General features: G+C 34.4%; 1 protein-coding gene across 5 annotated transcripts; it reads right to left on the bottom strand.

Annotated features, from left to right (window-relative positions):
* Positions 1–938: 938 nt before the first annotated feature.
* On the bottom strand, positions 939–17,185 carry LOC133531140 (dentin sialophosphoprotein-like). Of its 5 annotated transcripts, none has more exons than XM_061869261.1 (24): positions 17,105–17,184; positions 16,668–16,697; positions 15,573–15,596; positions 15,019–15,030; positions 14,140–14,220; positions 13,152–13,208; positions 11,239–11,310; positions 10,520–10,552; positions 9,829–9,873; positions 9,329–9,379; positions 8,788–8,805; positions 8,519–8,536; positions 8,228–8,251; positions 7,877–7,903; positions 7,423–7,440; positions 7,201–7,215; positions 7,012–7,035; positions 6,297–6,326; positions 5,363–5,407; positions 4,325–4,372; positions 3,602–3,631; positions 3,011–3,034; positions 1,937–1,960; positions 939–1,100 (listed from the first exon to the last, which is right to left on the bottom strand). In XM_061869261.1, the coding sequence occupies exons 1-24, from the start codon at positions 17,156–17,158 to the stop codon at positions 1,044–1,046; spliced, it is 861 nt and encodes a 286-aa protein (XP_061725245.1). In that variant the 5' UTR covers positions 17,159–17,184; the 3' UTR covers positions 939–1,043. The 5 variants fall into 5 exon arrangements, with proteins under 5 accessions (XP_061725245.1, XP_061725248.1, XP_061725246.1 ...); XM_061869264.1 differs by having other exon boundaries at positions 9,829–9,840; XM_061869262.1 differs by lacking the exon at positions 3,602–3,631 and having other exon boundaries at positions 17,105–17,185.
* Between the last annotated feature and the right edge of the window lie 10,027 nt (positions 17,186–27,212).

The raw sequence follows: 27,212 nt of genomic DNA, 5'->3' as shown, positions 1-27,212 counted from the left end.
ATAGATTTAGTGATGTGCACGTAGATGTACAAAACCGGTAAATTACATTATTACCGATTATTCGAAAAGAAGTTGCAGTTCTTACATTTATTATAAAATGAAAAAAAATTTAAAACATTACGCTTTTATACGATAACTGCGCGAAAAAAGGTGTGTTAAGGCATATGTAAATAGCAGTATCGGAACTAATATACATAATTTGCGTGCATCAATCAGCGTGAGCGATCCTCAAAGTTGAGTCAAAATAAGACCAAAACCGTTAAATCTGATTTGGGCTCCAGGGCTCCGTTATGTCAATAACCATTTCAATAATTTACTACCGCGGTTACCGTATCTCATGGACGCTTGGAACTCCTCGAGTTTCATATGCTCGTTGCCAATTTTTTGTCATTACAACGTGTGGTTTTGCTTTACCTGTCTCTATGTTAAGTCTTATACATAGTAACTATAAGTTGTCACTTAAACACCTAGAGAACACAGCCCACTGCGAACCACAAACGAAGTTTTGCCTCTCTGACGCAATTGTACATTCGTCCGTAAGTGCGACACCGTGGCAAAACTTCGTTCACGGTTCGCGGTAGGCCCTTAAATGTAACAGCTTCTTAAACGAACGACATATTCTGTAACATTTCAAACCCAGAGCTGTCACATGCGTCTTTCTGATCACTTATACGAAAATTCAAAGTTACACAGGCTCAGGCTCTACCGGGAGGGGGTCAAGAAAATGTGACATGTTGTGACAAAAGGGAGGGGGAGTCATAAACTTAGAGGGGCTTTCCAAACGTGACCAAGTGTGAGGAGGAATGGGGTAGAGGGGGGGGGGGGGGGGGGAGATGCCGAAAAACCTAGAAATTCGTGTGACATTTTGGTTAATATGATATGTTACTTTAAAATCTGCGTTTAACAGGAAAACGTAGGTTAAAAAAAGACCATAAAGGTAATTGCTGCAACATCGCCTTTATTGGCATTTTATTTTCTTATTTAAATAAAATTCCTGCATCCGTGAATACTTGAGCGCCGTCCATTAACTAATTAATACTTATTTAATTGCTGTCATCGTCGAAGTTGTCCTGACTATTGCTTTTGCTGAATAGGGATTTCTGGAAAAAAGTACAAAATACTAATTTAAACTTTCAAGATTTTTACACGTTATCATTTACAATGTGAGTGTCAGCCGTAGTGTCCAAAACGTAAAATAATGGGGCCTGAGTACACATAAAAAAAAGAAAAAGCATTATTATAGACTGTCGAGCCATTTTTATTAGTAAAAGCGGTAAATTAAAAAAAAAATGTACGCGCGAAGGGTTATCGTGCCATCTGAAGTTCGCCCCCTTTTTATTGTCAAAGTTGTCAGACAGACTATAATTGGCATCTTAGATATGACTAAACTTAATTCGATAAATAATATTTAATTCTTATTCGTATGCTTGTTTTCCACCGATGTAGTATAAAAAAAACCTCGTGCTCGATAGACTCCTTTTTAAAAGATAGATTTAAAAACTGGAGTCGCTTTTAAGAGCTTACCCCTTTGTCGAAAACCTTGACCAATGGTCATATGTATTGTATGGACTGACGTTTATCTGACATGGCTACATTTGACGTGCCCATCCCCCGCAAAAATCGGCAGTCTGATTTGTGCAGAAAATTACAGAGAAGGCGTCTCCAGTTGTTAAATCCTTCAAGATAGACTCAGACTAATTCAATCAAGAAAAGAAGAAATGCTGTCAGTTTGAATTGAGATTTAGACGATACAACTGTATAGAGTCAGACCCAGATAAGTTGGCAGCAATTTTGACAGCACAGACAGTGCCAGTGTTATTTTAAAAGTCAAACTTCTATGAAATTATGACGTTTACTTAACACTTGCACAGGCTGGGCTATCAAAGCGCTGCCAACTTAGCTTGGTCTGACTCTAAAACCATAAAGATTAACATACCTTAAAGCTTCTAGATTTGTAGGGCTGAAATCCAAAGGTGTTTTATTAGGTCGGTCAATAAACTAAAATAAATATTTACTCCGGCCAACGCTTTCAGTTGTTGTGCGCATTTTTAAAAAATATATATTATATTTACTCTCAATTGCTCAAAGGTTAACTGGAAGAACTCCCCTAATAATAAGTGTGCCTTTGTACGTTGTATATATTTTATTTTATTATGTATTACGTACATACATACATTATTTCGCGTCTATTTTTAATGACGAATATTGTCAAGATTCCGTCTAAGCTAACTTTGCATCGAATAGAACAAAGTGATGGAGTGTCAATATAAACGTTATATTTTCATAGATATTTGACATTAATGATGACATAGCCACAATTTGGCATTGCAAACGCGATGCAGAGTTAGTTTTGTCCGACTCTAAAGAAGAGACGCTTTCCACATAGATTTTGGTACATTGACCCGCCTGTTGCTATCTCTATTGCCCTCGCATAATTGAGTATTATGGCTCCATCGGTATTGTCGATGATTCCGCCAACGTCAAGGTTTAGGAAGGCCCGTGCTTTATGAAGACAATTGGCCGGTGAATATCAGCGGTGCAGTTCACTCAGATGAAAATCGAATGTAGGTCTACCTACAACCAGGACAAAACAAACATAAATGATTAAAATTATCTACTACAAATACAAGTTACTGTTTTTTTATGTGTTTAGCTAAAACGTTCATAAAAGGGTAGGTAACTAATGTTAGCAGAATGTAAGGAATTTTAGGGGAGAGGATGTCATATAAGGGAGTGGCGACACGATTACAATATCAAAATACGTGTTCGAGAGTACCCTCCGCCAGACCACATTCACATAGAGAGTGGTCTCGATTCTCTCGAAGACTCTCGATCACGTCTTTTTTAAGCGAACAGTTATATTACTGTCAAGCTCGCACAGTGACATTGACAACCGGCATCATGGGCGGGACAGGAAAATAATTAAGTATGCAAACGAAAATCTATGTAAAAGCGTCTCTGCTTTACCTATGATATTTAATCATTATTATCACTGAAATGTTAAACATACCGAGAAATCAGAGCTAAAGTAAGGCTGAAAAAAGTGATAAATGAGTTAGGTTAGGTTAGGTAATACGCATTGCTTAGGGATGTAATTCAAACCGGTTATTAAATGTTTTTTAGACAGTAATACGTATTGCATAGGGATGTAATTCAAAACCGGTTATTAAATGTTTCTAGAACCGGTTAAACCTGCATAATTTGAATATTGGGTCTTCATGCAGTTATCTACAGGTTGAATTGAGGTTGAGAGGTGTATATGTACCTACATACCTACATACCTACATACATGGTTGTTCAGTATGACCTCATACTGAACAACCATTACAATTAAGCCCCGAAATCGCAAAAAAAAATCTGCTGTTCGCTGAAAAAAAAATACTGACATGATTCGCCTAAATGGATTTTTTGCGTTTTCTGGGTTGGCTTGGCCCCATTTTTTCTTTGACAATACACATCTATTTCAAATTCTCTTTGGTATAAGTAATTCAGTTATTTATTTATTTATTTAATTTTAATTGCTTACATTAGTTAGACCTACATAGGTACCTATTGACGCTTCAGAGTTTGGTCAGACTCACTTTTCTCAATTTTTACGCACCTTAAAATCGTTCTTCGATTTGAAATAGGGCTGGAGGGAAAAAGTTTAATTTATATTTAATTCATTAATATATGATAGGTAAGTAAGTACTATACCCGCGCTCCGGGGGGCCTACCGTGAAAACTTTTAAACTTTTACTCTCACTAAAACGTAATTAGAATGACAGAAAAAAATGCCCGCAATTGACGAACTTCGATTTTTGCGGTTATAGCCCGGTCATTCCTGGTGCAAAGGCTGTCTGATGTGTCCCTTGCCAATCAACGCGGCAACAAGGTTGATGAGTTCGCATCACGCACGCGATTGGTCGCAACTAGTTGCGTGGGACTGTACGCTTGGCTCGCATTTGTACACAGCGGTGCCAGTGACCAGTGCTGGCATCATTGTTAGTGCCCGTCTTTACGAAGTAATATATATAAGTCAATAGCACCGAGGGGTGCGCGGGGAAGGCCTCTTTCAGTAGTTTTACATTGTGTGTTTAACTTTAGATTTGTTTAGGGTTCTTACATTTAATTTATTTAAGTTAAACAAAATACTACTAATAGATCTAGCCAACCGGTAGATTAATAAGCAAAGGAAAAAGTTTATCACATAAATAATATATATAATATGCCACATATCACATTAATATATATAAACGTAACATAACGTTTTCTCAGCTAAAATGTTACTACTGCTGCTGATATTGTAACTACTTAAGATAGAATAGAATATTTTTTTACATACTTCATATTCTGATGAGGAGCTCTCATCAGATTTATATGACTCGAAGGGCTGAAATGAAAGAGTATTTATTATACTTTATAAGTGCCGCCAACACCGCCTACACGACCTAGCTACACTCAGAACCACCCCAAACTAGCGTCTTCCGAGCGTCGGCGTCTACTGAATGCTATGACTGCGGCTCGACGCAACGTTGACGCAACTGCGCAGCGACGCGATTTTCCATAGCGCTGACTAGACGCCGACGCTCAAAAGACGCTAGTGTGAGGTGGTCCTAAGGCCATAATCATACATGGATTTTTTGCGTAGATTCTCATAATAAAGATGCATAATTTTTCCACATTTATTTAATAATGCGATAGTAAATTTAGATATTTTATATAATATATAATTATTATTAGGCCTTTTTTGTATAAATAACTAAATATTATACTACAAATACAAATATTAGGTACACAAATTGACTAACTCTCACAGTAATCTCAATAAGGCTTGTGTTATATATAGTTTATATTTCTTTTTTTTCTATATATGTCAACGGCACCAATCATGGGACATTTAAGAGAAAATTTGGAGTATTTTTGATATTTCACCGACATCTGTAAAATTTCTATCGCTTTATGCTTAAAAAGTGGAATGAAAGCTACTGCAATTGGTTTCAATATTATTAACCAATTAAAACTATGGTTTATTGCTCCAGTCATGGGATGTACGGCGCCATTAATTTTCAAACTAACAAATATCAATGAAAAATTCAACTTAAGCAGCTCTTTGGCTCTTGTTTATGGTAAAATGTTGTCAGCGATTAAAAACTGATGGTAAATACTTGTTTTACAGAATTTGTCCATACCATCCCATTACTGGTGCCTGTTCCATTATAGGGGTGTTTACTATAATATACGTTTACGTGTACCTAGGAAAAAATTGAAGTCAGGTTCTCTTCTTACTGATATATTATTTTATATTTTACCAGTTTAACTAGTAATTGAAACTATATTATTCTTAGTCTGTGCAATATAGTATAAATAAATAAATATTTACCTGGAACTTTGATTTATACGAGCTTGAGCCGTAGCTGCCTTGGACCTAATACAGAATGATAAAGTTACAAAAAATGTATACAGTTTAAATTCATGTACTACTATTTAAAATTACTTGCCAAATTTCATAGTTCTACGGGATTTGATGATTCCCTTTGGCAGTGTCAAAATATAGGTACGGTTTTTGCGTCATATATTTTTTTTTATGTTAACATAGAAATTTGATTTTTCACAGCTTCAAGGGACTGTATATCTGAATACTTATATGGTTTTAATTTCAACTCAATAACTCTATGCGTTCCCGAGATAAAGGGTCTTGAAATACAGACGGGCGAACAACAAAGGTTCCGTTTGAGGTACGGAACCCTAAAAAAGCATGATTAACGTATCAAATGGACGAACGATACAATACATTGTTGTCATTGATTATAGTTCGTGTCATCCACGATGACGCGCACATTTGTCAAATCTAACCTTTATTAACATTATTACATGACAATACGAGTCAAGGCACATATATATCACTACCACATCAGTAGTAGTGTAAATAAATTCGATTTCGAAATGTGACGTACGCGTTTGCGTTTAGTCTCATTTTGTATTGGATTTAGAAAGAGCGCGCCAAGCGGGACGTTTTGGAAACTCAAAATCCTATACAAAATGAGACTTAACGCAAATGCGTTCGTCACTTTATGATGTCGATCAAATTTACACTAGGGGTACAGTACCCCTAGTGTAAATATTTTCGACAGCGAAACGTGACGTACGCGTTTGCGTTAAGTGTCAGTTTGTATGAGATTTTTGACTTTCCAAAACGTCCCGCTTGGCGCGCTGTTCAAAAACCCATACAAAATGAGACTTAACGCAAACGCGTACGTCACGTTTCGCTATCGACTAAATTTACACTAGGGGTACAGAATTCAGGTAGGACCTACTTTTCCGCTTGGCGAATAGACGAAATAATTCTGTAAAGTGTAAACGACATGTTAAATTAAGATTACCTATAGCTTACATAATCGGTTTTGGTAAAAAAACCGATTACATACCTAAGCTTAAGTCTATTAGGTTAGGATGCGTATTCTGATTGTAATAACAGGGGGCCTACCGCGAAAACCGAAATTCGCAAATTGCGGGGATCTTTCTCTTTTACTCTCACTAAGACATAATTAGAGTGACAGAGAAAAATGCCCGCAACAGACGAACTTCGATTTTCGCGGTTATAGCCCAGGTAATCAATTTGGTTTGCATATGTTGTGGATATGATCTGTCAGTGTCAAAAGTGACGTTTCAACAAAATAAATACTCTTACCAGAGCTATAACCGTGAAACTCGAAGTTCGCAAATTGCGGGCCATCTTTCTCTGTCACTCTAATTACGCCTTCACTGGAGTAAAAGAGACAGATCCCGCAATTTGCGAATTTCGGTTTTCGCGGCCGGCTCTCAGGATTTGAACCCGAGACCTCCTACTTCATAGCCAGGGCCACTACTACTAGATTTCTATATCAGGCACTTTTTCTTACATTTTTAATAAAAATGGATGTCTTGTTTAAGTTTTTGTATATTGAAGGGGATTTTAATTTATTTTATTTTTATAAGTACCAAATGCACAATATTCTGTTTTAAATCTGTACTTAAGCTCTTTTTACACACCTTGTAATTCTTCGCCCGGTATGACTGAAAAAAAATACTATTTTCAAAAACATAATAAACAGTTCATTTCAAATATAATATGATAGATCAGATAATCGTTATTAAATATATCTAATTTGTGTTTATTTATTTGTTACTTAAACAATTAATTACTAAGATAAGACTGATGATATGTTAATATTGGAATACCTTATCCGGAGGATGCTGTTGAAATTAATGAAATAGATTGCATTATTGTGCATTTCATAAACTACGAAAATAATTATTACATTCAAATTCAATTTAGATTTACATGTACTTATTTGAGGAAACCAATTAATAAACAAAAAATGAAAAAAATAAAGCACATATTAATATAAACAGGAATAATGTATGTTTTTATATAAAATAATAAACCTATTTATAACTCACGTATGAGAAGTGGAGAGACTGTAAATGAATGAGTATTTGTATTTATTTGCTAGAATCATGGTTAACACAGATATTACATCGAAATCATTAGTCACCGATTTACAGCGTAGTATTAAATATAATCTCATTAATCTACATTACAAACTGTTTCAAACTACCATATTTATTAACATTAAAACTACTATTACAAATTATTCAAATTTATATTGCGACATCAAAATGATATGTAAATGATGTCAGCCGCTTATGCAGTACGTCTTGCTTGAGACTCGATTTTTTTTCAGAATATCTATTAAAATTAATATAGAAAAGTAGTTCTAGAATTTAATACAAGACCCATCGTAGGCAAAACATTGAGGAGGTTTGTGTGCCGATGGGGAGTTCAAAGAAAAACCATAGTTAATTTTTTTTAACATAATTTAAATTAAGCAAATAAGAAATTTGAAATATTTACCCCTAGGTTGTGTGTTCTTGTGTATTTCTGAAAGCAAAAATTACTGGCATTAAAATTAATTTTTAACTTTTATAAATCAGATTAAATATAAATCTTAATATTTTGTATCTACAGTATTCTCTATGGACGCATTATTTTGTATTTTAGTGTCATTTATTTTTACAAAATCTCTAACGTTTATTTACAAAATAGCAAATCTTTGGGTTGCATTTTATTATAATAAAAACCATTACTGACAATTAATTAAGTAAATGTATGGTACTGTTTAAAATAAACCAAATAAAATATGTCGAGATAGTACAAAAATCTCATTTAAGAAAAAAGTTTTTAGTTATCATTGTATGTACTTACGTTGAACTTCTTTGATGACGGGGTCTGTTAGAAAAAAATCATTAAAATCTTAATATTTATAAGATATGTTTTTGAGAAACATAAGAAACTAAAGCCTGACCAGAAATATACGATCACGCGCCATATTGCGGAATTTTATTGGAACTAAATTTCTTATACTAAACTGAACTGTCGCCCTATACATGAGAATAACAGCGCCCTCTTGACAATGATCATAAATTTCTGGTCGGGCTTTATTAATATATCGTTGAAGCATCAAAAACAAATTAATTATAGGCTTTAGGTACTTACGTATTCTACTTTCAAAACCTGCAAGGAATGTCAAAAAATACAGTAAATATTTACGGCCCAGACTACTAAAAGTATTTACTTTTATTGAGAATGAAGAATTAAAGAAAAAAAACTGTCAGGTGAATAATACGTATTAAATAATCAAGATGTAAGTTTTATAAATGCTGAATTGATGCTAGAGGTCTGAAATTTGATATATGGACTCCTTGTTATGAATAATAAAATATATATTTAAATTATCAATATTGCCAATTGAATAAGTTACTTACACCCTGGCCTTCATATTTCTGAAAACAAAAATAATTAAATTAATCATTTTTTACAACGAAATATATATAAAAAACAAGGTTTAATCCAAAAATATTATTTCATTTAATAGTCAAATAAAATACCAATTGTTATTGATATATAAAATAAGTAAATTAAGATTAAAACAATCAATCAAGATTCTTCATGTTTTTTATGTGTTTCCATGTACATTACTTTCAGAGGTTGTGCAATAAAGAGGATTTGTATTGTATTGTATCGTATTAAAAATTGAGCATAATCGGGGATGATGGCAAGAGGCCTGATGGGGTGTCCTTGGTTCCTTGGAGCCTGGGTCGGATGTTAGTGTGGGATGCTACCTGCGTAGACACACTGATACCGTCCCACCTCTAACGGACTAATTTAAATCGGGCACAGCGGCGGAAAGCGCCGAAATTTTAAACGTAATAAAAAGAGCCTCGGTAGGGAATCCTCTGTATATATCCATCATGTATATTTTATTGTAGATTAAAAATAATCTGAGCTGTTATAATAGGTACTTACATCATTGAGGTAATCCAAATAAGACGATAGTTCAGCTACGCGCTGGCTTGACTGTAAATATATATTTTTTTATTTAGGTCTTATTGAAATCCATACTATTATGATCGATGCAAAAGTAACTTTATCTGTCTGTTACATATTCACCACTAAACTACAGCACAAATTGAAACATAACTTATTACACTTTGGACATAAACTAGGTAATCGTATTTATGTAATAAAATTAAGTTAATTTTACGGTTATCTCATCGTGCTGCGTGCCGAGCGCCAGTACGCGTGGCGCGGCTATCGTGACCACTACTCATGTACGGTTAGCGCTTGAAAATACGTGAGTTACTAAAAACACTTGAGTTAAATCCTAAATTTAGCTTAAGAGATTTTTTTTCCTGGGGGTAGGGAGAAGTGATAGAAACTGAACGAATCACTTGCGTAGAGCTGCGGGATTCGCATAGTATTCATTAAAACTTTTATATAATCAACAATAAATAAAAGTAGAATACCTTGTAACTTCTCTGAAACGATAGATTTTTTTTTGAAATATTAACCTAAAATACCGGTTATTGGCCTAAAATACCGGTTTTGGTAAGCATTATAAGAAGAGCATCAAATTCAATAAAACAAAATGTAATTAAACTCGGAAGATTACACGAAACGTTTTAAAGGCGCTTGGCTTAAAACTTCATGTTGGTGGATTGTACGAACTAAATTAAAAATGTTTATGAATGATCTGCTGACATGTCAGGCAAGTATCTCTTAATACATAACTGTATATTGATAAATCAAGACTTCGAAAAAGGCATCGATTGATGAAATACGTGTTTTTTTTAATCTAAATTATCTATGGTATATTTTTGAGTTCAAATGTAAACCAATGTAAATATACGTTATAAGTATGTAACCGTCTAACTTCAAACAACAAGCGTAAAGGACGCACTTAAGCGGCAGAAGGAGATGGATATATGGATGTTTGCATCGTGTGTTGCCTGTTGAAGGTCAGAGCGCCCGCACAATTTTTTTACAATTCCTTGTCACAGACTGACATGACTGAGGGTTTTTTAAAAAATTATGTTTAAAATTTTTTCGTTTTAATTTAGTTTCATGTTTAGTTATATAATATACTCTTCTTGATATAAACTGTATAATGGATATAATAAAGTTAAAACGTATGATGTGAAAAAAATAAAAACTCACTTCTGCATTAGAGTTGCTACTGTCTGATCGTGACTAGAAAATAATAATTTGTTTAAATATCATTCTAAAATGATGGCTGAGCGCCCGCTGCATTGCGCCTATTTCACCAACTTGATAACTGGCACTTACAACTTGACACTGATAACCCTCCGTTTTTATGTAAATATTTTACTGATTTCAAAATATTTTTCTTGCATTTACATTAATATGAATATTATTCACAAAAATGTGAATAAGGTGATTACCTTATTCACATTTTTGTGGTAAAATTGTTTATAATTGCGAACCTTTTCTTCTTGTTGACATCGGTTACATTTAATTACTTTTAATTGTCAAAGAGTACTCCTTGCCAGTAAAATAAACTAGAACCACTAAAAATCTAAGGGCTCCTCTACACGATGGCCCAGCGTAGGCCAGTCCAAGGGACGCAGCTATGCGGTGAAATGAGATAGCAATATCACTTGCTCCCTCTAACGCACAAATGCGTCCCTAGGACTGGCCTACGCTGGGCCATCATGTAGAGGAGCCATAAAGCCTGACCAATATCACGCGACATATTGCGGAATTTCATTGGAACGAATTTTTCATACTAAATTGAACTGTCACCCTGAGAATAACAGCGTCCTCTTGACAATTATCAATTGATCACATATTTTTGGTTGGGCTTAAAACTTGGCGAAGGCCAAATATAATCTTGCCAGGCTTTACAAAAAACTTACTTCATATGTTGAGTTTTCATCATCTTCTCTGTCGCTATCAGATCGTTTGCTGCTGCTTGATCGCGAATAACTCTGAAAAATAGTACTTGAATAAAAAAAATGCATAGTGTGCCAGTTAGCAAAATAGTAAGTGAATTAAAAAAAAATGCATAGTGTGCCGGTCAGCAAAATATCAGCGCGCGAGGATAACTAGACAGGAGTAATCGTTTTCATAATACAATTGAATTATCATAGGAGTCTTTTAAATATGAAGAATAGATGATGGCGTATATGAATATATAATAGCAAAAATAGTTATAATACGCGAAATAAACATAAGTTAGTAGTCTCCAAGTTTCGTCTACAGAAAGTTAAAAAATCGTTCATGGGAAACTGTGTAACATTTTATAACAAAGTACCCTTAGAGGCATGGAACCTGCCCTATACTTCATTCAAGCAATACGTCAAAAATGCACTTCTCAAAAAGGGATACTATAAAATAGATGACTACTTGGGAGACACGGAATCATGGCCAAGTATCCAGTCTCAAAAGCTGTAATAGTTTTGCGTGCAGTGTCCCGGAGAGGCATATGGCGCTGTTGTTTCTAGCTGTTCAACCTTATGTATTAATGTTTGTTATGTTTTAATTATTTTGATGATGACATTGACATATTAAATACATATTAGTTATGTATTCTGTAGAACTAGTTTTAAGATTGTTAGCTTAACAGTCTCTTGACGTGAAACATGTATTTCATACAATTTTTTATTTTTTTTATTCTTTGACATTTGGAGAACCTTTACACCTCCAAATCTTATTAATGTCATTATTATTGTGTATTATTATTTTTCTCAGACCATGGGGACCTTATACATCTCCAAACTTAATGTATTAACCGTGGAGACTATACGTCTCTGTCATACTGTATAATATATTTGACTTGGTACATACTAGTTATGTATTCTGTTGCATTAATTTATGAGACTGCTAGTTTAACAGTCCAGACGCGGTTTATTTATTTAGTATAAATTTTATTTTGACACTTGGAGAGACTTTACACCTCCAAATTTTATTAGTATTAGTACTCTGACATTGGGGACCTTTTACATCTCCAGATTTAATATGTTTTTAACCATAGAGACTATACATCTCTATTGTATTTTAAGATTATTATAATGTAATGTTTACCCAGGTATTGGCTGTTGTATTTATAAATGTTGTTATGTATTTTTTCATGTCACTATATGATGTTACTATAAATGTTGTATTGACTTGTAAGAGAGCCCTTGAGGCCTACTTGCAGAATAAATTTTTGAATTTTGAATTTGAATTTTGAATTTGAACATATGATGTTTTTCATATTTAAGAGGGAAGAATAGCTTTTTGAATCTAATGAAATAACGGAAATTTTTCTATGAAATTCCATTACGGGAGAAAACGTTTTCAAAATCTTAACAAATCACTTTGATTTTGATGTCAATCGCTTCAGCATAATAAATTTTAGGTTTAGAGATTTCGCTTTTATGTTTTTTTTTTGTTTTGCAAATAAAAAAAAGGAAAACCTATAAACCTAGTTTTTTATTGGTGTCAATAATATACTACAAAATCATGGAGAATGGAAAATGGTGTATGTCCCTCTTAATGACTCATATATATATATATATGATCATATTACTATGATAACATAATTGCGGCCTTGCGCACGCGCTGGTCCAGTTAACTTACCATAAGGACGAGATTTACTTGTATCTTTATACGAATAAACTGCCAAAACGTCCTTATGGCAAGCGACAAAATAGGACGTTTTGCCGGCCGCGGTCACATATACTAATGTCCTAGCGAACAACTTATCTGAAATATTCCGTTATCAGTCTACTACAACTTTATAATGTAATATATGATTTAATGATGAAGTATAACATAAATTACTTACTTCATCATTGTTATCGTCATCATCATCTTCTCGGTCGCTGTTAGACCTTGCGTATTTCTGTAAAGGTAAAGATTATCTATATTAATTTTTAGCATGACATAGTAAAGTAGGTAACATATCTTTTTGTTAATTCCAGCAATTAATTTCATAATTGTTTTTTTTTACTTTATTAAGTATACTAAGCAGATATCGTAGAATATCATGTGAAGCATAGAATTGCATATTATGGCTTAAAAACTAGCACGAGATCAAAAACAATTCCAAACAGCATGCTTTACAAGTAAGCGTACATGTTACAAATTAATTGAACACCATATCATAGTTACAGTGAAAAATATCAGAGAACAAATAACTATCTAAACATTAAAATACAAGAGAGTAATAAACTTTATATTATAAAGATAAAACCTCGCAAATGAGACAATCTTAGAGTCAAAGCAGATGTCATCGGTCAGTGAGAGGAGGAGAAAAGGGTGTCAACCAAGCATTCCTTAAACCTAGCAATGTGTATTAGTTATTAACAGAACTTTCGGGAACAGAAAATACCGATCAAATTCGGTGTATGGCCGAATTTAAAATGGCCTTCAAAATAGATATATACATATAATCACGCCTATTTCCCAGAGGGATAGGCAGAGACCATGGATTTCCACTTGCTACGATCCTGACATACCTCTTTCGCTTCCTTCACTTTCATAACATTCCTCATATATGCTCGTCGGTTTAGGGTGCTCTTGACCTGGCCTTTCTTCAGGGTTTCCCCGATTTGATCAGAGAAATTCCACCGAGGTCTACCCCTTCCAGTTCCCTCTTCTACTTCTCCCTTATACACTCTCTTTGTTAACCTACTTTCACTCATTCTTTCCACGTATCCAAACCATCTCAACATACCTTTCTCAACTTTTGTCACTACATCTTCGTTCAGTCCACACTTTTCCCTAACACAGATCCCTAAACCCTAAAACGGATAAAACTTGTCAAATCTTACTTCGTAAGTCGAGTTATCATCATCATCATCTTCCCTGTCGCTTGACGCCTTGGAAAGACTCCGCGAATTAAATAATGGTACCTAAAAGAAAAAATATTAGCGACATGCAGTAAGTTTTCTTTTAAGCGGATGTTACGTAAACATTTGCTAAAATAAGAGTTCAAATAATATACATATGTGTATGTATATGTATGTATGTGTCTTATATTTATAGTGTGTATTAGTTTGCTTTTCTTTTTAATTCATTGATTTTTTTCTCTCTCTTCACCAATTGTGTCTCTGTTTGGCCCTATGGTTGACTGGTAGAGAATGCCATTTGGCATTAAGTCCGCCATTTGTACATTTTTGTATATATTTTGTGCAATAAGGTTGAAATAAAATAAATCAATATATATATTTTTATTATTTGAGCGGTATTCAGGTTTTAAAACTTGATAAGGTTTTGATTTTGTTATGATATGTCAAATTGGCGCGTCATCGTGAATGGCTTGAACAAACTGTAAAATAGTATTTTTTTTTTATCTTTCAAATACTAAAATCCATTTGGATTGCCCACTCTATCTGGTTTTGTAATAAAATGACAGTTCAATTGTCACTCTAATTACGTCTTAGTGAGAGTAAAAGAAAAAGATACCCGCAATTTGTGAATTTCGGTTTTCGTGGTAGGCGGTATCTGTCGCGTAAACGGAGGACGCTGGTTCGATTCTAGCCCTGGGCACTGGAGGCCTTGGTCATTTTTTCAAGTGTGTATGAAATTTATTTCGTTTATATTTGAAATAGTAGTGCGTCTAGTAAACTAGTAAAAACCAATATTAAAATATTTTCATAGAAAGTAATTTAATTTGTTCTTAGAAATAATAAACCGGAGAAAATATTTACCAGACTGCGGCGCTGAAATTATATTATACTATTGTTTAATAATGCAAAGACAATGGCGAAAAGTGGTTATATGGCAATTACTGCTATAAAGTATATGAAAGAAATAAAACAAAATCAATGAGTCACAGTCACAGCTAAATAAAGGTTTTAAATTAAATCAACAGCATAAAAAAGGTCAGGTGGGCCAAGAGAAACATGCGAGTGGCGCCATCTACTCGAGCATAGGCCAAAGGTATGGCAGCATCTTTTCGAGCAATGGCGCCATACCTTTGAACTATGCTCGAGTAGATGGCGCCACTTTTTGATACTTAACAAATTTACACATATCAGTGAAAGAATAAGGATCATAAAGTCAAATGTCGTTCTAAAAGTTTTAACCATATGTAAATTTACTGTGGCTACAAAATTTACTTTGACAATCCACTTCTATTTCAAGTTTCTTTGTGCATAGTGCATACCTCACAATTAATTTTTTATCAGTCAAATTTTCGGTAACGCTAATTCCCGTCATGTCACTTGTCTTATGTCAAGAGTTGTTCCAAAACTTTACTCACACTATCAGGGTGATTCTGGTTTTGCTAAAACGAAATAAAATAGATTAACTTATGACTATCTAGCGAGTGAAAAAAAAAATCCAGACTAGAGAGAAAATAGAGTCAGACCCAGATACGTTGGCAGTGATTTTGATAGCCCAGCCTGTGCAAGTGTTAAGTAAACGTCAAAATGTTATTGTTATAGAAGTTTAACGGTTAAAATAACACTTACACTATCTGGGCTGCCAAAATTGTTGCCAACTTATCTTGGTTTGGCTCTAATGACTCAAATAAAAGAATATCATAATTATTTGACGTTAATCTGTTTGCGTAACTGTGATAATTGTGATGAATATTAAATTTAAATCATGTTTATGTACATCTCAATACGCGATTTGATGTAATGTCAGGGGGGCGAAACTGATCCTTTCGAGCATTCTCGGCTCCGATCGGCTTAGTATTGGCACAACTTGACGTCCCTTTCTATGCACAACCACAGATGAGATAATGACTTGAATTTTGACAACCCTAAATAGCCGAAATGGATTTCCATGCATTAGAAAGGGACAACACGATTCGTCCCTGAATCGCTGTCAAACTTAGGTTTTGTAGGAAGTTTCTTTTCTGTACGGTAGTACTATTATTTATTCTGTGGGAAGGATCATATCCTAATAACTTTACTAGTCCCTCTACGCTGTGTTTCCACCGACTTGTCACTATTGGCAGTGACATACAGGCGTAATCGAATTTTAGTTCACTTCACTTCTTTTAAAAAATACGGTGCAGCCAGAAGTCCAGTGGGACTATTTCGCCAGTATCAAGGTATTGGGAGCTTTGTACGGTTAATCCAAGACAGTGTACGGTGATTTAATCAGCACTTGTATAGCGATAGCTGGACTTTACAAGTAGCACGTGGACTACCGGCCGTTGACTCCAAAATGGTGTTTAAACGCGTTTCAAGATTAATTCTTCATTCACTGCACACTACCACATTAGTTTACTGTATAATTAGCCATCGATCTTACACTTTAAGGTGGTTCGACTAGGTTACCCAAAGCTTAAACCTCACTAGATGGCGCCACAATTTTAGTTTGTAATAATGTTGAGGATTATTACCGGGTTATTGTCGTCATCATCTGGCTTAGGCTAGAAAAAAAAAACGATATTTTTAGCTTGTAGTGTAGAAATTTTCATGACATATAATTTTTCTGGATTTTGGCTTGAGATTTTAAGAATGATCAATTGATCAAATTTCAAGTTTAAACTTTTTCATTTTTCAAGTATCGGTTTTATTAAAATTTCATTTATGCGTATATCTATTTTGTCTTATTTAGATTATTAAGTATAATATAAGTAACACTACAACTCCTAGCCGCTACTATATTATTTTTCAAACTCGACGCGGATAGGCTGACAGGCAGGTGTCATCTTAGTACAATTTTGCGAGATTTGGCGTTTTTAGGTTATAAATTAAATACTATAATTAAAATTAAAAACCGGTTAACATGCATGAAACGCACATCCCTATCTAAAAACCGATAAAAAAAACTCACCGCAGGCAGCGCCAGTGCCACAGCTAGCAACATGGAGAAGATGACGCACTTCATATTGAACGATCTGTGTCTGTATTCCGTGCCACAGCTTATATAGTCAGCGGGTTCAAGTGTGAAATTAGGTATAATTTGATAGCGTGTGTGGATTAGTCAAGGCGATGGTTTGGAAGAGGGGTTCCGTGATTTGATCTGGTAATGCGATAATGAGTAGGGTTATTATTATTTAAATAGAAACACAGCTTTATATAATGAATTCTAACTAGAGTTAGTAGACAATCATGACGAAAAAAATGGCACATTAAAAAAAAGGAAAGAAAACTAGACAGCGTAATACGGTTGCTAACCAACTTTAAATCTAAATCAGATTTCAAAATAAAAAAAAAACTTAAAGATGATTTTGGAAACAATATAAAATGATACCTCACTCGAAATATTACGTTGATTTTTTTTTGATTGTCACCATATTGTTTCATCATGTCTCTAGTGACATTCGAACAATTAGTAAAATCGACCCACAGGTTTTGTCTCTTACAACATCGCGCGGCGGCGGCAGCGGCGAGCGGCGGCCATAGGTGGGAACAAAAGGTCGGATCGCTGTGTCTCGCTCCAGCCTATGGTCGCCGCTCGCCCGCCGCGCGATATCGTGGCCGGGCCGTTAAGTACCACGAACAAACATAATAAAAGGCTAAAAATCTTTATTACAGTACATATGGGGCTACTTTATAGCACTAGTGCGAGAAGTAGCATATTACGTTACTGTGTCGAACATTTAAAGGGCCATATGTACTGTAAAACGTTGTACGATACATGTGCGAATAGGTAATTCGCAACTCGTGTCGATTTAAAACACTCCCTTCGGTCGTGTTTTAATTTATCGCCACTCGTTTCGAATTTCCTATTTTTCGCACTTGTATCGTAATGTACTATTTTGTAGAGTGAAGAGTGCAAACCTCAATCTCCAAAACAATATTTAATTTAAAATCAGTTACTGTAATGCCATATGATAAATAAATAATATCTTATGATTTTTATTTAATAGAAATTGCAATAAAGTAAATAAATAAATAATTTAACAAAGTTTGTTTGTACTTATTTAATAAAAAATAAATGTAACTACAAGGTTTTACGGTGTATATTAAATTATTTGTAAATTATTCATTTTGTAAAAGTGCCTAATTATTATGTACTAGTACAGTTAAATTTATATCGAATTCTAGTGTAAATTGATAGGTACTAATCTGTATATATTTTAGGATACCGTACCCGAAGGGTGACAAACGGGACTCCATTACTAATCTCTACTGTACATCAGTACCCCTAGTGTAACTTTGATCGACATCATAACGTGACGAACGCGTTTGCGTTAAGTCTCATTTTGTATAGGATTTTGAGTTTCCATAACGTCCCGCTTGGCGCGCTCTTTCTAAATCCAATACAAAATGAGACTAAACGCAAACGCGTACGTCACGTTTCGAAATCGAATTTATTTACACTAGGGGTACCGACATACAAAAAAAAAACTAAAGTAGATGATAAACATTATACTCTGTGTCTTTAGGTATTTAAATAAAAGTAAACATAATCTACCTTCAAATGGCTCCTTAAGCCAGTTGAGGGTAGATGCAAACATAACATGATCAAATAATGTAGGTTAAAGACAGATCGTTCAGTGACAGTTCCAGGCGGTTTTGTATTTAGTTGATTAACCAATAAATCTTAATAGGTAGTATTTTTCAAAAAATTGAGGTGCGGTGACGGGTCATGCGATATCATCTCAACACAATTTTGCGTGATTTTGTGTTTTATAGTTATAATTTGTATGGAGAACACATCTGGCACCGTACCCAAGCTTATTGAAAAACACTATATAGGCTCTATGAGCTGTAGACATGATTTAGAAAAAAAAAACACGTCCTTTAGGGTTCTGCAAACATTTTAAGAACCCTAATTAATTGAATGGCTACGATAATTCCGAAATGAGTAATTTTCTCAAACTTTTACAATTCAAATTAATGAGTCGATAATCTGTAAGGCCATGTTAGATCAATTATTGGAACATGAACCTTATAATTGCTTTCGTAAATTCAATTAAAGACATTATGACAAACTAGTTTTTCACATGACTCGCTTTGTGAAATAGTATTTTATACAATCGTTATATAGAGAGCTTTTCAGCCGAGTCAGTACTCGGCAACGAAGCTTGCTGAGCTGCCTAAGTAAGGTACGAGATTGAAAAGCTTGATTATATCACTATACAAGACTTTTTCTACAAGTCATTTAAAATAATACTTTTTTTTACTATAAAACCTAAATAATTATTAAAAATGATAAATATCTCAGTAGACATAAACGCGTGACTCCCATCTCGCGCAGTCTTTTCTATGGGAACGCGGCGCGGCGGCATGTGATTGGTAATTTTTTTTTCAACACACTTGCTCAAAACGGCTTTTTTATTCCACCGATTTTTGGCTCATAATCCTAGATATTAAACACGCGTGCTTTTTCAGTATATTATAACACTCGTGCTTTTTCATTATATTATCCGACTGAGTTAAGAATTAACTAATTCCTGCCTGAGCCTTCTTAAATTGGTCGAGTAGATTTTACAACGTGGACTGGCGGGAGTCGGCGCCCCGCGCGGCGCCGGGGCTCGCGGGGGCCGCGGCGGCGGGGCGAGGGGCGGCAGGCAGTATGACAGATGCAAGACTTTTACTAACCGATTTAACAATTGTTTGATTAATATGAGTTTCTTTGACGACCGGTTTGGCCTAGTGGGTAGTGACCCTGCCTACGAAGCTGATGGTCCCGGGTTCAAATCCTGGTAAGGGCATTTATTCGTGTGATGAGCATGGATATTTGTTCCTGAGTCATGGGTGTTTTCTTTGTATTTAAGTATTTATAAATATTTATATATTATATATATCGTTGTCTAAGTACCCTCAACACAAGCCTTATTGAGCTTACTGTGGGACTTAGTCAATTTGTGAAATAATGTCCTATAATATTTATATTTATTTATTTAATTATTTTTTCCTCGCAAGTGTGTTGAAAAAGACACATCGGCTTTCTTATTGCGCGGTCGCTTGCAGCTCGCGCGCACAATATCGCCTCATGTGTAATGACCAACTTGCCACACTGGTATCACAATGTACTATTATAGTTAACTACAGCGTATCGAAATGAATCTTATAGTTGAGTGGGAGCCTATACATGAAGTACACAATTATAGTTTGGTACACGAAATCTTAATTCAAACATTACGGTTAACGAGTAGAAAAAAAAAACATTTTCGAGATTCTTACATTTGCTGTTATAATATGACAGCCGTTGTTATCAATAGTAACGTCAACGAGTACATCAAACAGTAACAAGTTCATATCGTATTTTAATAATGCTCCCACATTGGCTTGTGCAAATCAAGTTGAGATTTTAAAAATCTGAACACGCAAGTTACTCTTGACTCTTGACCTCAACGCTACGCTACGTGCGTAGACTGCTACGCTGCTACGCCGCTACGCCGCTACGACGGAGGTCATTGCCCTGTTTCTTATCTTTTACGAGTATTGCTTTTGTCTATATTGCCCTTTGTATTACTTGTTAATGTGTATTGGATATACAGGGTGTCTTGGGATTGTATATGGGAGAAACGTTATGCGTGGCTGATCTCAGATAATATATATTATTTTTTATCTCTTAAAGATTAGTTAGATATACGAACTTGTTCAATCTCATTTATATAGCTATGTCGCGTTTGGAAGGTATTCCTCGGAATACCTGCGTCAAGGTTATCTAAAGGTACCTTGACGTTAAGCTGAGTGGAAACCTTTTTAGTGAAGTTTTAACCCGTTTTTGTGTCATGTTTTTGTTAATTTTATGTTGTTCAAACGTATTCTATTCAATTGATAATAATACTTATAAAATCATAGCTCATATAACTTATCATAGGAGTTCATAGTGATAAAGTATAAATTATGCATGTATGTATGTCATTTTATTGCACATAAACAGGTTAACATAAAACAGACAAAACAAAAAAAAAAAATTATAAAGGCGAACCTATCCCTAAAAGGGATCTCTTCCAGCTAACCTTTGAGAAGATGCGAAAGGAATTATTATAGTAGTATTAATGTAGTTATTATATTTCGCTCATAATGTGTGTTTTTATTTGACTGTACACATCTTAACGCTCTATGGTTGACTGGTAAAGGATGCCTAGAGGCATTAAAACAGTTTTATGTGCAATAATAAAGTTTAAAATACACATTAATTAATGAGTGAAATCAGTAACATTAAAACAAGATCTTTTTTTTATAAGATTGCTACTCCTTTATTACGTTTGCCAAGGCTAAAAGGTTACATTGTTATTTTGACTACTTGTCTGGCCTAGTGGATAGTGACCCTGCCTATGAAGCCGATGGTCCCGGGTTTAAATCCTGGTAAGGGCATTTATTTGTGTGATGAGCATGGATATTTGTTCACGAGTCATGGGTGTTTTCTATGTATTTATAAATATTTATATGTTGTATATATATATCGTTGTCTAAGTACCCTCAACACAAGCTTATTGAGCTTACTGTGGGATTTAGTCAATTTGTGTAATAATGTCCTGTAATATTTATTATTCCCTTTATTCATGTATTTATTATTATTATTACATTGGATTGCGACTGCAGCGGCGCTTTAAAAAAAAAAAACCATAAATATATTTTAGGACATTATCACACAAATTGACATCATCCCGCAGTAAGCTCAATAGGCTTGTGTTGTGGGTACTTAGACATCGATATTATATTAAATATACATATTTGTAAATACTTAAATTCATATAAAACACCCACGACTCAGGAACAAATACTAGGCATGTAATGTACTAATTCGATGGACACACCAACAACATTTTTTTCATAAATGTAGACATTTAAAATTTGCAATGCAATCAAGTGTAGGCACTGAAATCATATGTTAGCCGTGACAATAATCAATCAATAGCATGGTTCAATAATTAATATTTCAATTAAACTGGATTCTGCTATTGGAAACTAGTCTTTACGTATTTTGTATTAGTCCTAAAGTATACGTATCATAATTTGTTTAGGCCTCATTAAAATTAATAATAATGTCTTATATTATCCCTTTTATGTAATTTTTTATTTGTCAACATATGTGTCATCTTCAAGCAAAAGGGTACTTATTGTCGGTTGACAATAAGGCGCTATTTCCATATAGCTTCAATTTAAATTCAACTTTATCGAATACCGACCTTTTGGTTCAAAACGCCACATAATAAATATACATAGTTCGTGTCATCCACGTTGACGCGCAGATTTATCTAATTTAACCTTGTATAACATGTCAATACGAGTCAATCCACACGTCTTCGTGAATGACACGATATTTACTTATTTCCTAATAATTACCTCCATACGCTTAATATTCTAAATTAGAAATTTCTCTTACTTTGGACTCAAAATCAGCACTCGCAGCAAAAAATAACTTTCTTCTCTTATTGCACAAATACTATCTATTCTATTGATAACTTTTAAACTCCAAAAAAAGAGCGCACTCTCAACTTAAAGGACGCCAACGCAGTCCAGTAGTTGTAGGTGTCCATGGGCGAACCTAAGTTACATAGATATTATTTTTTGTACCTGTTTGTATTTTTGCATGATAACATACCCCTCCTCCAACATACTCCTTTATTGTTAGTCGGTTAATAAATAAACAAAGAACTAAATCACGGTTCACTGAATTGAATTGAATTGAACTGAATTGTTCACTTGAAAGATTAAAAGGCTGTATCTTTTGGACCGTAAGAGATAGTCACTGGGTGATGTTTTATTTTATTAATATTGGAAATCTGAATCACGCTTGGAGACGTATCCTGATTGTAATAACAGGTGATGAGTTTGATCTGGATTTGTTATGTATTTGAAGTCGGAGTGAAAGGCATGGGTACAGTGACTGTCATCTTGGTGTGGCACGGCGGATGTCATTCCAGATCTAGAGCAGAGCCCAACTGGGGAAGTACCTAGTAGGAACCTTGCAGAATAACACTAGACCCTACTCATAGTGTTGTGTTCTTGCCGGTGAGTAAGGTCGCCAGAGCTCAACTAGGTTGCAAAGTTTTAGGGTCGGCAACGCGCATGTAACTTCTCTGGAGTTGCAGGTGACGTTTCTATTTGATGAAAACTTTTGGCACTAACAGATTGTTGGCATTTTTATACTGTGTACTACTTTTATATAGTATTATTTCAGGCTGGACAACTTAAAGGCTAAATATTTTATCTAATATATGTCTAAATAGTATGATTAAAACAGTGTACCAACATTAAGCGATTGTAACAATAATGACAGTTATTGAAATCCCGCCAAAAGCCATACTTTTGGTGGGTAAAGTAGATTTGCATTATCTGTGACACTTACTTCACTCTGTCTGTCAAGAGAGAAACAATTTGTAAGAGCGTTGATAAGATATTATTGTAAAAGTTGCTGATTAAAACCTCTGAAGAAGAACTACGTTTTCATATTTAAAGCGTCATACGTATCCCCTGAAAGAGGCTCACGAGGTGGGCTTTCAATTCAGAAGCCGGGATGAGTTGGAGCAGCTTGCTTTGAAACCGACGCCCGCCGACTTGGGAAAGACACTATTTCTATAAATTTGGAGCCAAGGTCAGAGAATTCCATTTATTTTCGCCTGTTTTCACTGTGTTTTGGCAGTCAAAGGAGTTATTGCTGACTAACAAAGCTGGGAGTTGGAGAAAGTGATAACTGTATACGAATAATTAACCTATTTTAACAAACTTTTTTTACTAACTGACGTCCGTGATGCATATAAGAAAATAAGACATCGTCGCTTGTTTTGTGTCGTGAAATATCCTATCAAGAGCATGTTTCATGTGGTTAGCGTTTGTTCGTGTGCATATTTTTTTTTTGGTGATTGTGATGCTTATAGTAACTAGCTGTACTAGCACCTAGTGACTAATAATGTGTGATTAGCTTCTTATGAGCGTTTGATGGTGAACGGAAATAAATTTCAAGGAGTGATAGGAATTGTTGTCTCATAATATAGCATTAGATATTGATTTTAACAATTTATGAAGACTGTCAGTTTGTTCATAATTGTTACTGTTGCATTTCACTCTAAATTACTGGCCTAACTGTCATTCCATTTGTATATTTAATTTTTATTGTCAGTCTTTAATAGTAAATCTGAAAATGGGAAGATCTCATAGTCGTAGTAAAAAGCGTGATAGAAAGAGTAAGAGAAAGTCAAGAGTTAGCTCTGACACACATAGTAGACATGTGAGTAGGTCTGATGATAGGACACACACACATAAAAATAAGAGTACAGAGTGTTGTAATGATTGTTCATCTCATTCCCATAGCTGTTGCCAAATGTCTAAGAATAGGACAAGTTCAGAGTCATACCGTTCTATGACTCGAACACCACCATTCTTCTTGGGGTCAAATAACTTCCCAGTCTCCCATAGTGTGGTGCCAGAATTTGACCCTAGTGATAATAGCCAAACTATACTTACCTGGTTGAACAAAGTGAATGAATGTGCCCAGATATATCATTGGGATGACCGACAGATTTGTCATTATGCCATACCAAAATTAAGCGGTTTAGCCAAGAAATGGTACCAAGGACTGCCATCCGTTCTATTTACATGGCCTGAATGGACAGAGAAATTAAAAACAGCTTTTCTTATTAATGAAAATTATGGAGAACTTTTGTCAAACATGCTGAAACTTCGTTGTAAGATTGGACAGCCTTTAGAAAATTATTACTATGATAAAATGGCATTAGTAAATAAGTGTGAGATATCCGGTAAAAAGGCTGTAGGCTGCATAATCCAAGGTATAGATGATAAATTTGTTAGAATGAGTGCCGGCGCATGCATGTTTGAAAATCCAGAACAATTACTGAATTACTTGCGCACCGTTTCTCTAACTGATTCAAATAATCTTATATACAGTAAGAATACACCATCAAACAAAGCTGTACATGGCCAAAATAAAACCAATGATTCACTCACACAACCCCTAACTTGTTTCAATTGTAATGATGTTGGACATATTAGCACTAGGTGTACTAAACCTCTGAAAAAATGTACTTACTGTTTCAAGCTAGGCCATGACTTAAAAGATTGCCGTAAAAAGGCTGGTTCTGGTTACAGTAATGATAGAGAAGAGCATAATTTAAATGAAAAATAATAATAACGACAATATTATTCATTAAAAATATTTTATCCTTGTGCGGCTGTCTTCAGAAATTTGTTAGTGTGTAAGGAGGAAAGTAGTGACTGTAGAAGTAGACAATGTCTGATAAGTATTTAAAATTTTAATTATACCTGTAATACATGATCCTAATAGAATGTCACATCTAGTGATTTGGAGTGAAAAATAATAGATAATTTACCATCAAAGGAAGTTATATATGTTGAAGATGTTATTAAATAGAAAAATAATAATGATGATACATGTGAGAAGTGGTTAACAATTTGAAGGTTTCTTAATTGTAATTTTAAAGCAGTAAAGTTCTAGAATTTCAATGCTCATCAAACTAATATTTATGATAATAACTTGGAGTACAAGAGACTTACATGAATGTTACATATTACTGTTTAAGACACTATCTGTTTCGATTTATCTGTTTGTTAAAATTGTGAATAGATCACTACCAGAGAAAAACGTGATATACTATGTACTTGTGAAAAATGTACATAACTGTTACATAATATTAAGTGAGCTTGAAATCTTATGATCAGACACATTCATAGCAACTTGTTATAGAGTGAAATAGAGAGACTTGTTATACTTTTAAGAAATATGTACTTATCCATGATTAAAGTGAGTCATTGCAGGTGAATAGGTGCATTGACATAGTGAATGAGTAACAGTGAGTTACTGACATGTAAATCCGTGTACTGATGTAGTAAATGAGCAATAGTGAGTCAATGACATGTGAATCTTTTTATTAATGTATTAAATGAGTAATAATGAGTCAAGGGCATGAGAGTTCATGTATTGAAGTATTAAGTGAATAACATTGAGTCAATGACATGTAAATCCATGTATTGATGTAATAGGTGAGAAACAGTGAGTCAATGACATGTGAGTCCATGTATTGATGTATTAAGTGAATAACAGTGAGTCAATGACATGTAAATCCATGTATTGATGTAATAAGTGAGAAACAGTGAGTCAATGACATGTCAAACCATGTATTGATCTAGTTTATAAGTAACAGTGAGTCAATATCATGCGAATGCATGTATTGATCTAGTTTATAAGTAACAGTGAGTCAATATCATGCGAATGCATGTATTGATCTAGTTTATAAGTAACAGTGAGTCAATATCATGTGAATGCATGTATTGATGTAGTTTATAAGAGTGAGTCATTGCAGGTATTGAAGGAAATGCCTGAAATGATGTAGTATACTTAACTGTGTAAGTTAACCTTGATTATTTGTTTTGTTGTGCATTAAACGTAATGTTGATTATTTATGTTTACCCCTTTAAAACGCAGTGTCGCGTTTTACGCCAGGATTGGCCGACTGTTGGCATTTTTATACTGTGTACTACTTTTATATAGTATTATTTCAGGCTGGACAACTTAAAGGCTAAATATTTTATCTAATATATGTCTAAATAGTATGATTAAAACAGTGTACCAACATTAAGCGATTGTAACAATAATGACAGTTATTGAAATCCCGCCAAAAGCCATACTTTTGGTGGGTAAAGTAGATTTGCATTATCTGTGACACTTACTTCACTCTGTCTGTCAAGAGAGAAACAATTTGTAAGAGCGTTGATAAGATATTATTGTAAAAGTTGCTGATTAAAACCTCTGAAGAAGAACTACGTTTTCATATTTAAAGCGTCATACGTATCCCCTGAAAGAGGCTCACGAGGTGGGCTTTCAAGATCTAAGTTCGTAACAAATCCGATTCAAATTCATACCTACAAATACGTACGTAACAAATCCGATTCAAATTCATACCTACAAACACGTACGTAACAAATCTGATTCAAATTCATACGTAACAAATCTGATTCAAATTCGTACGTAACAAATCCGATTCAAATTCATACGGTAG

Source organism: Cydia pomonella, chromosome 24 (genome assembly GCF_033807575.1).
Source record: "Cydia pomonella isolate Wapato2018A chromosome 24, ilCydPomo1, whole genome shotgun sequence".
In the NCBI taxonomy this organism is placed as follows: Eukaryota; Metazoa; Arthropoda; class Insecta; order Lepidoptera; family Tortricidae; genus Cydia; species Cydia pomonella.
The sequence above is the reverse complement of the archived record's forward strand: the minus strand, read 5'-3'. Positions and strand labels throughout refer to the sequence as shown.

Coding starts and splice junctions, on each gene's coding strand:
- LOC133531140 (XM_061869261.1), bottom strand. CDS start 17,158: ATGAAGTGCGTCATCTTCTCCATGTTGCTAGCTGTGGCACTGGCGCTG. Junction 9,874..10,519: donor GTAGCAACTCTAATGCAGAA/GTGAGTTTTTAT, acceptor CCGGTATTTTAG/GTTAATATTTCAAAAAAAAA. Junction 1,961..3,010: donor ACTTTAGCTCTGATTTCTCG/GTATGTTTAACA, acceptor TTTGGATTTCAG/CCCTACAAATCTAGAAGCTT.